The sequence below is a fragment of the Nerophis lumbriciformis genome, linkage group LG20, assembly GCF_033978685.3.
Source record: "Nerophis lumbriciformis linkage group LG20, RoL_Nlum_v2.1, whole genome shotgun sequence".
NCBI lineage: Eukaryota > Metazoa > Chordata > Actinopteri > Syngnathiformes > Syngnathidae > Nerophis > Nerophis lumbriciformis.
Window position 1 is genome coordinate 548,371 of NC_084567.2, and position 12,847 is coordinate 561,217.

A 12,847-nucleotide genomic window follows, 5' to 3' on the forward strand; every position below is an offset into this window, starting at 1 on the left:
CATATGTATGAATATATATATATATATATATATATATATATATATATATATATATATATATATATATATATATATATATATATATATATATATATATATATATATATATACACATATACATCCCAAAAGGGACAAGCGGTAGGAAATGGATGGATGGATATATGTATATATGGTTATTAGGTGATGTGAACTCGGAACTTACTTCTTCTTGCTATTAAGCCTGCTCAGTGGTCTAGTGGTTAGAGTGTCCGCCCTGAGATCGGTAGGTTGTGAGTTCAAACCCCGGCCGAGTCATACCAAAGACTATAAAAATGGGAGCCATTACCTCCCTGCTTGGCACTCAGCATCAAGGGTTGGAATTGGGGGTTAAATCACCAAAAATGATTCCCGGGCGCGGCCGCCGCTGCTGCCCACTGCTCCCCTCACCTCCCAGGGGGTGATCAAGGGTGATGGGTCAAATGCAGAGAATAATTTCACCACACAATCATTGGTACTTTAACTTTAACTTGATTAGTGGCAATCACACCTGTGTTTGATTATGATGATTGTCCTAACTTCTTACAGGATGTTAGTTAAGTTAGTTAAACTCTTACAGGATGTTAGTTAAGTTAGTTAAGTTCTTAAACTCTTTACGTACCAATGATAGTCTTACAGGATGTTAGTTAAGTTAGTTAAGTTCTTACATTCTTTTTGTACCAATGATAGTCTTACAGGGTGATAGTTAAGTTAGTTAAGTTCTTACATTTTTAATGTACCAATGATAGTCTTACAGAATGTTAGTTAAGTTAGTTAAGTTCTTATATTCTTTATGTACCAATCATAGTCTTAAAGGATCTTAGTTAAGTTAGTTAAGTTCTTACATTCTTTATGTACCAATGATAGTCTTACAGGATGTTAGTTAAGTTAGTTAAGTTCTTACAGGATGTTTTGAAAGGACTAACAATGGTGACATGTGCTTCCTGGTCATGTGACCTATGGGAACTTACTACTACTGGATAGGAGTGGTGGCAGCCCTCCACTTTCACGGGACATCTTAGAGGGATGAGAGAGTTTGGGTGTCATCCTGGACAGCACACTCTCCTTTCAAGCCCACATAACCAACATTACCCAGTCTGCTTACTTTCATCTACCAAACATTAATGGTCTTCACCCATCCCTTACCCCACATACTGCTGCCATACTAGTCCATAGCCTTGTTCATCCCTTACCCCACATACTGCTGCCATACTAGTCCATAGCCTGGTCCATCCCTTACCCCACATACTGCTGCCATACTAGTCCTTAGCCTGGTCCATCCCTTACCCCACATACTGCTGCCATACTAGTCCATAGCCTTGTTCATCCCTTACCCCACATACTGCTGCCATACTAGTCCATAGCCTGGTCCATCCCTTACCCCACATACTGCTGCCATACTAGTCCGTAGCCTGGTCCATCCCTTACCCCACATACTGCTGCCATACTAGTCCATAGCCTGGTCCATCCCTTACCCCACATACTGCTGCCATACTCGTCCATAGCCTGGTCACCTCTCGCCTGGACTACTGCAACTCTCTCCTGGTTGGTCTCCCTCACAAATCACTTCACAAACTTCAGCTTCTCCAGAACTCTGCAGCCCGGATAATCAGCAGAACCTCTTCAATCCAGCACATTATAATCAGCAGAACCTCTTCAATCCAGCACATTATAATCAGCAGAACCTCTTCAATCCAGCACATTATAATCAGCAGAACCCCTTCAATCCAGCACATCAGTCCTGTTCTGCAGCAACTCAACTGGCAACCCATCAAACATGGTATCCACTTTAAAATAACTCTCCTCACTTTCAAAGCCATCCATAACCTCTCTCCATCATATCTCTCTGACCTGATCCATGTTAATTTAAAAAAAAAAAAAATTTTAATTTAATTTTTTGTAATTTTTTTTAATATATTTTCAAATATTTTTAACTTTTTTTACCTTTTTTTTACCTTTTTTTTAACTTTTTTTTAACTTTTTAAAAAAAATGTTACCCTAACCCTAACCCTAACCCTAACCCTAAAAAAAAAAAGTTAATTGTTAAAATTGTTTAAAAAAATCAAAAAAATTTAAAATTTTTTTAAATTGTTTTAAAAGAATTAAAAAAAGTTTTAAAAAAAATTAAAATTAAAAAAATTAAAAAAATATATATATATATATATTTAAAACATTTTTAAAAAATTAAAAAATATTTAAAATAATTTTTTACCTTGAGAATCATTTTTACCCTTGAAAAAAAATGTTTACCTTGAAAATCATTTTTACCCTTGAAATTTTTTTTTTACCTTGAAACATTTTTTTTACCTTGAAAATGATTTTTTACCTTGAAAAAAAATTTTTACCTTGAAAAAAAAAATGTACCTTGAAAAAAATGTTTTACCTTCAAAATCATTTGTTTACCTTGAAAAAAAATGTTTACCTTGAAAATCATGTTTTAACTTAAAACATTTTTTTTTTTTTTTTTTTTTTTTAAACTTTTAAAAAAAGAAGAAGTAATTTTTGTAAAAAAAAATTCATTTTTTAAATTTTTTTTAAAAAATTGAATTTTTTAAAAAAATTTTAAAAAATTGAATTTTTTAAAAAAAATTTAAAAAATTGAATTTTTTTTAAATTTAAAAAAAAAAAAAATCGAATTTTTTTTTAAATGTTTTAAAAAAATAGAATTTAAAAAAAAATGTATTTTTGAACAATTTTAATTTTTTTTGAAAAATTTTAATTTTTTTAAAATATTTTTTAAAAAATTTAAATATTTGTAACTATTTTTTACCTTTTTTTTACCTTTTTTTTAAAACTTTTTTAAACTTTTTTTAAACTTTTTTAAAACTTTTTTTTTACTTTTTAAAAAAATTTTTACCCTAACCCTAACCCTAACCCTAACCCTAACCCTAAAAAAAATGTTAATTGTTAAACTTGTTTAAAAAAATCAAAACAATTTAAAGTTGTTTTAAATTGTTTTAAAAAAATTTAAAAAAGTTTAAAAAAAGTTTAAAAAAAAAAAAAATAAAAACAATAAAAACAATTAAAAAAATTTAAAAAATTTAAAAAAATTAAAAAAATTAAAAAATTAAAAAATTAAAAAATTAAAAAATTAAAAAATAAAACAAAATTAAAAAAATTAAAAAAATAAAAAAAATTAAAAAAATTAAAAAAATTAAAAAAATTAAAAAAATTAAAAAAATTAAAAAAATTAAAAAAATAAAAAAAATAAAAATAAATAATTAAATAAATAAAATAAAAAAAATTAAAAAATTTCAAAAATTAAAACAATGAAAACAATTTAAAAAATTTAAAAAATTTAAAAAATTTAAAAAATTTAAAAAATTTAAAAAATTTAAAAAATTTAAAAAATTTAAAAAATTTGAAAATCATTTTTTACCTTGAAAATCATTTTTACCCTTGAAAAAAAAATGTACCTTGAAAATTTTTTTTTACCTTGAAAATAATTTTTTACCTTGAAAAAAAAATTTTACCTTGAAAAAAAAAATGTACCTTGAAAAAAATTTTTTACCTTGAAAAAAAAAATGTACCTTGAAAAAAAAATTTTACCTTGAAAATCATTTGTTTACCTTGAAAATCATTTTAAACTTGAAAAATTTTTTTTACCTTGAACATTTTTTTTTACCTTGAAAATCATTTTTTGCCTTGAAAAAAATTGTTACCTTGAAAATCATGTTTTAATTTAAAACATTTTTTTTTATTTTTAATTTTTTTTTTACTTTAAAAAAAAAAAAAAAAAATTGTAATTTTTTTTTTATTTTAAAAAAAATTTTTTAATTTTTAATTTTTTTTTTTTTTAAATTAAAAAAAATTAAAAAAAATTAAATTTTTTGATTTTTTTTTTAATTTTTTTTAAAAAGTTGTAACTTTTTTTAACTTTTTTAAAACTTTTTTTTTACAAATTTTTACCCTAACCCTATCCCTAACCCTAACCCTAACCCTAACCCTAACCCTAACCCTAAAAAAAAATGTTAATTGTTAAAATTGTTTAAAAAAATCAAAAAAATTTAAAATTGTTTTAAATTGTTTTAAAAAAAAAAAAAAATAATTAAAAAGTTAAAAAAGTTAAAAAAAAAAAATAATAAATTTAAAAAAATTAAAAAAATTAAAGTAAAATAAAAACATTTAAAAACATTTTTAAAAAATAAAAAAAATTTGAAAATCATTTTTTACCTTGAAAATCATTTTTGCCCTTGAAAAAAAATGTTTACCTTGAAAATAATTTTTACCCTTGAAAAAAAATTTTACCTTGAAAAATGTTTTCTACCTTGAAAATCATTTTTTACCTTGAAAAAATTTTTTTACCTTGAAAAAAAAAAATGTACCTTGAAATTTTTTTTTACCTTGAAAATCATTTGTTTACCTTGAAAATAATTTTTAACCTTAAAAAAAATGTACCTTGAAAATCATGTTTTAACTTAAAACATTTTTTTTTAATTTTTTAATTTTTTTTAACTTCACGTTCCCTAAGATCTTCTTCATCCATCCATCTCACTGTCCCTTATTTCAACTGTCCACCACTTTCATCCATCTCACTGTCCCTTATTTCAAGTGTCCACCATGGGTGCCCGAGCTTTCAGCCGCTCTGCCCCCCCCCCCCCCCAGGATGACATATAAACAATACACATGCCCCCCCCTCTCCCAGGATGACATATAAACAATACAAAACTGAGAAAAAAGAACTTTTATTGTTATATCATCAACAGGAAGTTCACACACTCGTCTCCTCTTTGATGTCACCTGTAACACAACACCTGGGGTCAAAGTTCACACCCTTCATAGTGCATGTGTGTGCATGTGTGTGTGTGAGTGTACATGTGTGTGTGTGTGTGTGTGTGCGTACAGTCAGCTTTGGCGGGGGCAGGTGGGCTGCTGGGGAGGACACAGGTGTAAGACACCTCCAGGTAGCGGCTGGTCTCCTTGCAGGGATATTCTCCAAACACCACCTCAGTGACAGGAACCTCACACGTGCGCCTGTTGCCACACCTGCACGCACACACACACACACACACACACACACACACACACACACACGTCAGCACCCCTTCCTGTCCAGCAAAGGCCCCGCCCACTCTTACAGGTCCTCCACCACCATGTCCGCCCAGGGGAAGGAGCAGAAGGTGTCAGGCCCGTCGTCAGGGTGACGCTTGCCCTCGCCACACCGCGTGCCCACGCCCACTTTGTACAGGACGTGATGCAACTTCATCTTGCTGCCCACCTCTGCACACACACACACACACACACACACACACACACACACACACACACACACACACACACACACACACACAAATACAAACACACATTGACGTCAATCTTGACCTTCATACATAAGAGTTTGTGTGTGTGTGTGTGTGTGTGTGTGTGTGTGTGTGTGTGTGTGTGTGTGTGTGTGTGTGTGTGTGTGTGTGTGGTCCTACCACATGACATCACTGCTGTGTCGTTGTGACAGGCGTAGACAACCACACCCTCTGTTGACACATCATCAACATTAGCACGGATCAACTGTTAGCATGTATAAACTGTTAGCATGTACAAACTGTTAGCATGTATAAAACTGTTAGCATGTATAAACTGTTAGCATGTATAAACTGTTAGCATGTACAAACTGTTAGCATGTATAAAACTGTTAGCATGTATAAAACTGTTAGCATGTATAAACTGTTAGCATGTATAAAACTGTTAGCATGTATAAACTGTTAGCATGTATAAACTGTTAGTATGTATAAAACTGTTAGCATGTATAAAACTGTTAGCATGTATACAACTGTTAGCACGTATAAAACTGTTAGCATGTATGAAACTGTTAGCATGTATAAACCGTTAGCATGTATAAAACTGTTAGCATGTATAAACTGTTAGCATGTATAAACTGTTAGCATGTATAAAACTGTTAGCATGTATAAACTGTTAGCATGTATAAAATTGTTAGCATGTATAAAACTGTTAGCATGTACAAACTGTTAGCATGTATAAAACTGTTAGCATGTATAAACTGTTAGCATGTATAAACTGTTAGCATGTATAACACTGTTAGCATGTATAAACTGTTAGCATGTATACAATTGTTAGCATGTATAAAACTGTTAGCATGTACAAACTGTTAGCATGTATAAAACTGTTAGCATGTATAAACTGCTAGCATGTATAAAACTGTTAGCATGTATAAAACTGTTAGCATGTATAAACTGTTAGCATGTATAAAACTGTTAGCATGTATAAACTGTTAGCATGTATAAACTGTTAGCATGTATAAACTGTTAGCATGTATAAACTGTTGGCATGTATAAACTGTTAGCATGTATAAAACTGTTAGCATGTATAAACTGCTAGCATGTATAAAATTGTAAGCATGTATAAAACTGTTAGCATGTATAAACTGTTAGCATGTATAAAACTGTTAGCATGTATAAACTGTTAGCATGTATAAACTGTTAGCATGTATAAACTGTTAGCATGTATAAACTGTTGGCATGTATAAACTGTTAGCATGTATAAAACTGTTAGCATGTATAAACTGCTAGCATGTATAAAATTGTAAGCATGTATAAAACTGTTAGCATATATAAAACTGTTAGCATGTATAAAGTGTTTATATATAAACATTGCGGAGAACATAAACATAAAACATATTTGCACACAGGCATAAACTGTTAGCATGGACAAACTTTTATCATGTATCAATGGTTTGCATGCAAAAACAGTTAGCATGCATGTACTGTTAGCACATAAAAACTGTTGGCATATATGAACCAATTTAATGCACAAACTGTTAGCATTAGTTTGAACAAATGTACCATTTACAATTTTTTTTACTGTTTGTGTTCAGTTCAGCTGTGCAAACTTGAAGTGCGGCCATTTTGATTCATTTTGAAGATGCTAAAAATGGTGTGCTAAGCTAGCATCTTAGCAATGGTAATCCACCTGGTGTTTATTTTATGAGTCATTTGATGTGGTGGTCCGTGAAGAAGAAGAAAAATGGTAGCGCTTTGGTTGAGGAGTGGCAACTTACCAGCAGTGTGAGATAGCATGTAGAATGACATACCAGTGGTGTGAGATAGCAGGTAGAATGACATACCAGTGGTGTGAGATAGCAGGTAGAATGACTTACCAGTGGTGTGAGATAGCAGGTAGAATGACTTACCAGTGGTGTGAGATAGCAGGTAGAATGACTTACCAGTGGTGTGAGATAGCAGGTAGAGTTATTACTTACCAGCAGTGTGAGATAGCAGGTAGAATGACTTACCAGTGGTGTGAGATAGCAGGTAGAGTTATTACTTACCAGCAGTGTGAGATAGCAGGTAGAATGACTTACCAGTGGTGTGAGATAGCAGGTAGAGTTATTACTTACCAGCAGTGTGAGATAGCAGGTAGAATGACTTACCAGTGGTGTGAGATAGCAGGTAGAGTTATTACTTACCAGCAGTGTGAGATAGCAGGTAGAGTTATTACTTACCAGCAGTGTGAGATAGCAGGTAGAGTTATTACTTACCAGCAGTGTGAGATAGCAGGTAGAGTGTGGCCGCCACTAAAAGAGACAAAAAGATGGCAGAAGTTGACAAGAACATCTTTCAGATATATTCTTGTCTTACTTTGTGCCTCACCTGTGAAGGTTAGCATCCTGAGAAGGTTCATGATGATGTTCTCCAGTGAAGGTTAGCGCTGCTATTTAAAGAGCCGAGACGAGCACCAACATGTCCCGCCCCCAGCAGGAAGTGGGCCCCTTCGTCCAGGTGGGACCAACGTGTCAGAAACTGTACCATAAATCTTACCTTTAGCAACTGTACCATAAATCTTACCTTTAGCCTTCTTCTACTTCAAGTCTACTCGCTAACAACAACTATTCACCTGGAAGGAGCTCTAGCACATATAAACTCTTACTGCACATCAACTGTTAGCATGGACAAACAATTAGTGTGAATACCCTGTTAGCATGTATAAACTGTTAGCATGTATAAACTGTTAGCATATATAAACTGTTAACATTATTAAGTTGTTAGCACATTGTTAACAGCATGTATAAACTGTTAGCATGTATAAACTGTTAGCATATATAAACTGTTAACATTATTAAGTTGTTAGCACATTGTTAACAGCATGTATAAACTGTTAGCATGTATAAACTGTTAGCATATATAAACTGTTAACATTAATAAGCTGTGAGCACATTGTTAACAGCATGTATAAACTGTTAGCACATTGTTAACAGCATGTATAAACTGTTAGCATGTATAAACTGTTAGCATGTATAAACTGTTAGCATATATAAACTGTTAACATTATTAAGTTGTTAGCACATTGTTAACAGCATGTATAAACTGTTAGCATGTATAAACTGTTAGCATGTATAAACTGTTAGCATATATAAACTGTTAACATTAATAAGCTGTTAGCACATTGTTAACAGCATGTATAAACTGTTAGCATGTATAAACTGTTAGCATGTATAAACTGTTAACATTATTAAGTTGTTAGCACATTGTTAACAGCATGTATAAACTGTTAGCATGTATAAACTGTTAGCATATATAAACTGTTAGCATATATAAACTGTTAACATTAATAAGTTGTTAGCACATTGTTAACAGCATGTATAAACTGTTAGCATGTATAAACTGTTAGCATGTATAAACTGTTAGCATATATAAACTGTTAACATTATTAAGTTGTTAGCACATTGTTAACAGCATGTATAAACTGTTAGCATGTATAAACTGTTAGCATGTATAAACTGTTAGCATATATAAACTGTTAACATTAATAAGTTGTTAGCACATTGTTAACAGCATGTATAAACTGTTAGCACATTGTTAACAGCATGTATAAACTGTTAGCATGTATAAACTGTTAGCATGTATAAACTGTTAGCATATATAAACTGTTAGCATGTATAAACTGTTAGCACATTGTTAACAGCATGTATAAACTGTTAGCATGTATAAACTGTTAGCATGTATAAACTGTTAGCATATATAAACTGTTAACATTATTAAGTTGTTAGCACATTGTTAACAGCATGTATAAACTGTTAGCATGTATAAACTGTTAGCATATATAAACTGTTAACATTAATAAGCTGTTAGCACATTGTTAACAGCATGTATAAACTGTTAGCATGTATAAACTGTTAGCATATATAAACTGTTAACATTAATAAGCTGTTAGCACATTGTTAACAGCATGTATAAACTGTTAGCATGTATAAACTGTTAGCATGTATAAACTGTTAGCATATATAAACTGTTAACATTAATAAGCTGTTAGCACATTGTTAACAGCATGTATAAACTGTTAGCATGTATAAACTGTTAGCATGTATAAACTGTTAGCATATATAAACTTTTAACATTACCGTATTTTCCGCACTATAAGGCGCACCGGATTATTAGCCGCACCTTCAATGAATTACATATTTCATAACTTTGTCCACCAATAAGCCGCCCCGGATTATAAGCCGCGCCTACGCTGCGCTAAAGGGAATGTCAAAAAAACAGTCAGATAGTTCAGTCAAACTTTAATAATATATTGAAAACCAGCGTTCTAACAACTCTGTCCCAAAATGTACGCAAATGTGCAATCACAAACATAGTAAAATTCAAAATGGTGTAGAGCAATAGCAACATAATGTTGCTCGAACGTTAATGTCACAACACACAAAATAAACATAGCGCTCACCTTCTGAAGTTATTCTTCATTCGTAAATCCTTCGAATTCTTCGTCTTCGGTGTCCGAATTGAAAAGTTGCGCAAGCGTGGTATCCAAAATGGCCGGTTCCGTCTCGTCGAAGTCATCGGAGTCAGTGTCGCTGTTGTTCTGTGAATCCTGCCTTCCGGAAAGCTCGGACCACAGTTGTGACCGAAATATCTGCCCAGGCATTTACGATCCACTGGCAAATGTTGGCGTATGTCGTCCGGCGCTGTCTGCCCGTCTTAGTGAAGGTGTGTTCGCCTTCGGAGCTGTGTGAAAAAAGCCACCCGGCCTCTTCGCGTAAACTTCCCTTAACCACTCGCTCATCTTTTCTTCATCCATCCATCCCTTCGAGTTAGCTTTTATGATGACGCCGGCTGGAAAGGTCTCTTTTGGCAAGGTCTTCCTTTTGAATATCACCATGGGTGGAAGTTTCTGGCCATTAGCATGGCAAGCTAGAACCACAGTGAAGGATGACTTCTCATTCCCTGTGGTGCGAATATTCACCGTACGTGCTCCCGTTGTATCCACAGTGCGGTTCACAGGAATATCAGTTGCTGTGAAATACGGTAGTAATCCGTGTGCGGATGGAGAGATTGCGTCTTTTTATGAACCGGATCCTTGTCGCTTAGTAGGAGCCATTTTGTGGTCTTTACAGATGTAAACAGGAAATGAAACGTACGGTGATATCCGCGCGTTTTTTCTTCTTCTTCCGGGGGCGGGTGGTTGCTTACAGTAGAAGAAGAAGCGCTTCCTGTTCTATGGGGGCGGGTGCTTTCCTTGGCGGTTGCTTGCGTAGAAGAAGAAGCGCTTCCTGTTCTACCGGGAAAAAAGATGGCGGCTGTTTACCGAAGTTGCGAGATCGAAACTTTATGAAAATGAATCGTAATAAAGCGCACCGGGTTATAAGGCGCACTGTCAGCTTTTGAGAAAATGTGTGGTTTTTAGGTGCGCCTTATAGTGCGGAAAATACGGTAATAAGTTGTTAGCACATTGTTAACAGCATGCATAAAGTGTTAGCATGTATAAACTGTTAGCTTGTATAAACTGTTGGTATGGACAAACTGTTAGCATGTATAAACTGTTAGCATGAATATACTGTTAGCATGGACAAAGTGTTAGCATGTATAAACTGTTAGTATGGACAAACTGTTAGCATGTATAAAGTGTTAGCATGTATAAAGTGTTAGTATGGACAAACTGTTAGCATGTATAAACTGTTAGTATAGACAAACTGTTAGCATGTATAAAGTGTTAGCATGTATAAAGTGTTAGCATGTATAAAGTGTTAGCATGTATAAAGTGTTAACATGTATAAAGTGTTAGCATGCATAAAGTGTTAACATGTATAAAGTGTTAACATGTATAAAGTGTTAGCATGTATAAAGTGTAAGCATGTATAAAGTGTTAGCATGTATAAAGTGTTAGCATATATAAAGTGTTAGCATGTATAAAGTGTTAGCATGTATAAAGTGTTAGCATGTATAAAGTGTTAGCATGTATAAAGTGTAAGCATGCATAAACTGTTAGCATGTATAAAGTGTTAGCATGTATAAAGTGTTAGCATGTATAAAGTGTTAACATGTATAAAGTGTTAGTATGTATAAAGTGCTAGCATGTATAAAGTGTTAGCATGTATAAAGTGTTAGCATGTATAAAGTGTTAACATGTATAAAGTGTTAGCATGTATAAAGTGTTAGCATGTATAAAGTGTTAGCATGTATAAACTGTTAGCATGTATAAAGTGTTAACATGTATAAAATGTTAGCATGTATAAAGTGTTAACATGTATAAAGTGTTAACATGTATAAACTGTTAGCATGTATAAAGTGTTAGCATGTATAAAGTGTTAGCATGTATAAAGTGTTAGCATGTATAAAGTGTTAACATGTATAAAGTGTTAGCATGTATAAAGTGTTAGCATGTATAAAGTGTTAGCATGTATAAAGTGTTAGCATGTATAAACTGTTAGCATGTATAAAGTGTTAACATGTATAAAGTGTTAGCATGTATAAAGTGTTAACATGTATAAAGTGTTAACATGTATAAAATGTTAGCATGTATAAAGTGTTAGCATGTATAAAGTGTTAGCATGTATAAAGTGTTAGCATGTATAAAGTGTTAGCATGTATAAACTGTTAGCATGTATAAAGTGTTAACATGTATAAAGTGTTAGCATGTATAAAGTGTTAACATGTATAAAGTGTTAGCATGTATAAAGTGTTAACATGTCAAAACTATTAGCATGCATAGACTGTTAGCACATGTAAAGTGTTCCAGCAGCTGTCAGCTGATCCAGGTGTGCTGCAACATACTGATCCAGGTGTGCTGCAACATACTGATCCAGGTGTGCTGCAACATACTGATCCAGGTGTGCTGCAACATACTGATCCAGGTGTGCTGCAACATACTGATCCAGGTGTGCTGCAACATACTGATCCAGGTGTGCTGCAACATACCTGCTGACTAACTGACTGACTGACTGACTACACTTGCACTACACACTTGATTTACCTTACATAACTCTCACACACACACACACACACACACACACACACACACACACACACACACACGCACACACACACGCAAACACACACAAACACAAAAACACACGCATACACACACATGCATACACCCACACCCACACACACACGCACACATACACGCACACACACGCACACACACACACGCACACACACACGCATGCGTCACGAGCAAGAGCCGCCTCAATGACGCTGAACACCGGCAGGGAATGCCTACCCACAATGCACCGCTGCAGCACTCTTCTTTGGCCAAATAAAATTCAACATGAGGTCAGATTATTGACTTGTGTGCTGGGACGTCACAGTGAGCAGTGAGCAGTGAGCAGTGAGCAGTGAGCAGTGAGCAGTGAGCAGTGAGCAGTGGGCACCGTGAGTGTAGTGTGGTTGTGTGAGATAGAAGGGGTGGGCGCCATGTTGAAAACGGGTCAATGATCTTTCCAGTTCATGAGTGTGATGACTGGTGCGTTCACGGACACTCCGTGAAAGGCACAACCGCTCTTGTTACGCTTGCTGCCTCAGACCGTCTGATCATGCGCTGGAATAAAAACATTGACACTCAAGCATAGAATCTATACTAGAAATAAACACTTCATAGTTGA

The 12,847-nt window shown here is 33.7% G+C and overlaps 1 protein-coding gene and 1 non-coding gene across 2 annotated transcripts; one reads left to right on the forward strand and one right to left on the reverse strand.

Moving 5' to 3' along the window:
• Window positions 1–4,694: 4,694 nt before the first annotated feature.
• Window positions 4,695–5,499, reverse strand: LOC133619725 (L-rhamnose-binding lectin ELEL-1-like). Its single transcript, XM_072915469.1, has 4 exons — window positions 5,436–5,499; window positions 5,094–5,235; window positions 4,859–5,001; window positions 4,695–4,755 (listed from the first exon to the last, which is right to left on the reverse strand). Exons 1-4 carry the CDS (start codon window positions 5,443–5,445, stop codon window positions 4,727–4,729), a joined length of 324 nt encoding a protein of 107 aa, XP_072771570.1. The 5' UTR covers window positions 5,446–5,499; the 3' UTR covers window positions 4,695–4,726.
• A 7,180-nt stretch (window positions 5,500–12,679) lies between these two features.
• Window positions 12,680–12,778, forward strand: LOC133619889 (small nucleolar RNA U13). Its single transcript, XR_009817470.1, has one exon. It is a non-coding gene; the product is annotated as a small nucleolar RNA U13 (small nucleolar RNA).
• Window positions 12,779–12,847: the final 69 nt, after the last annotated feature.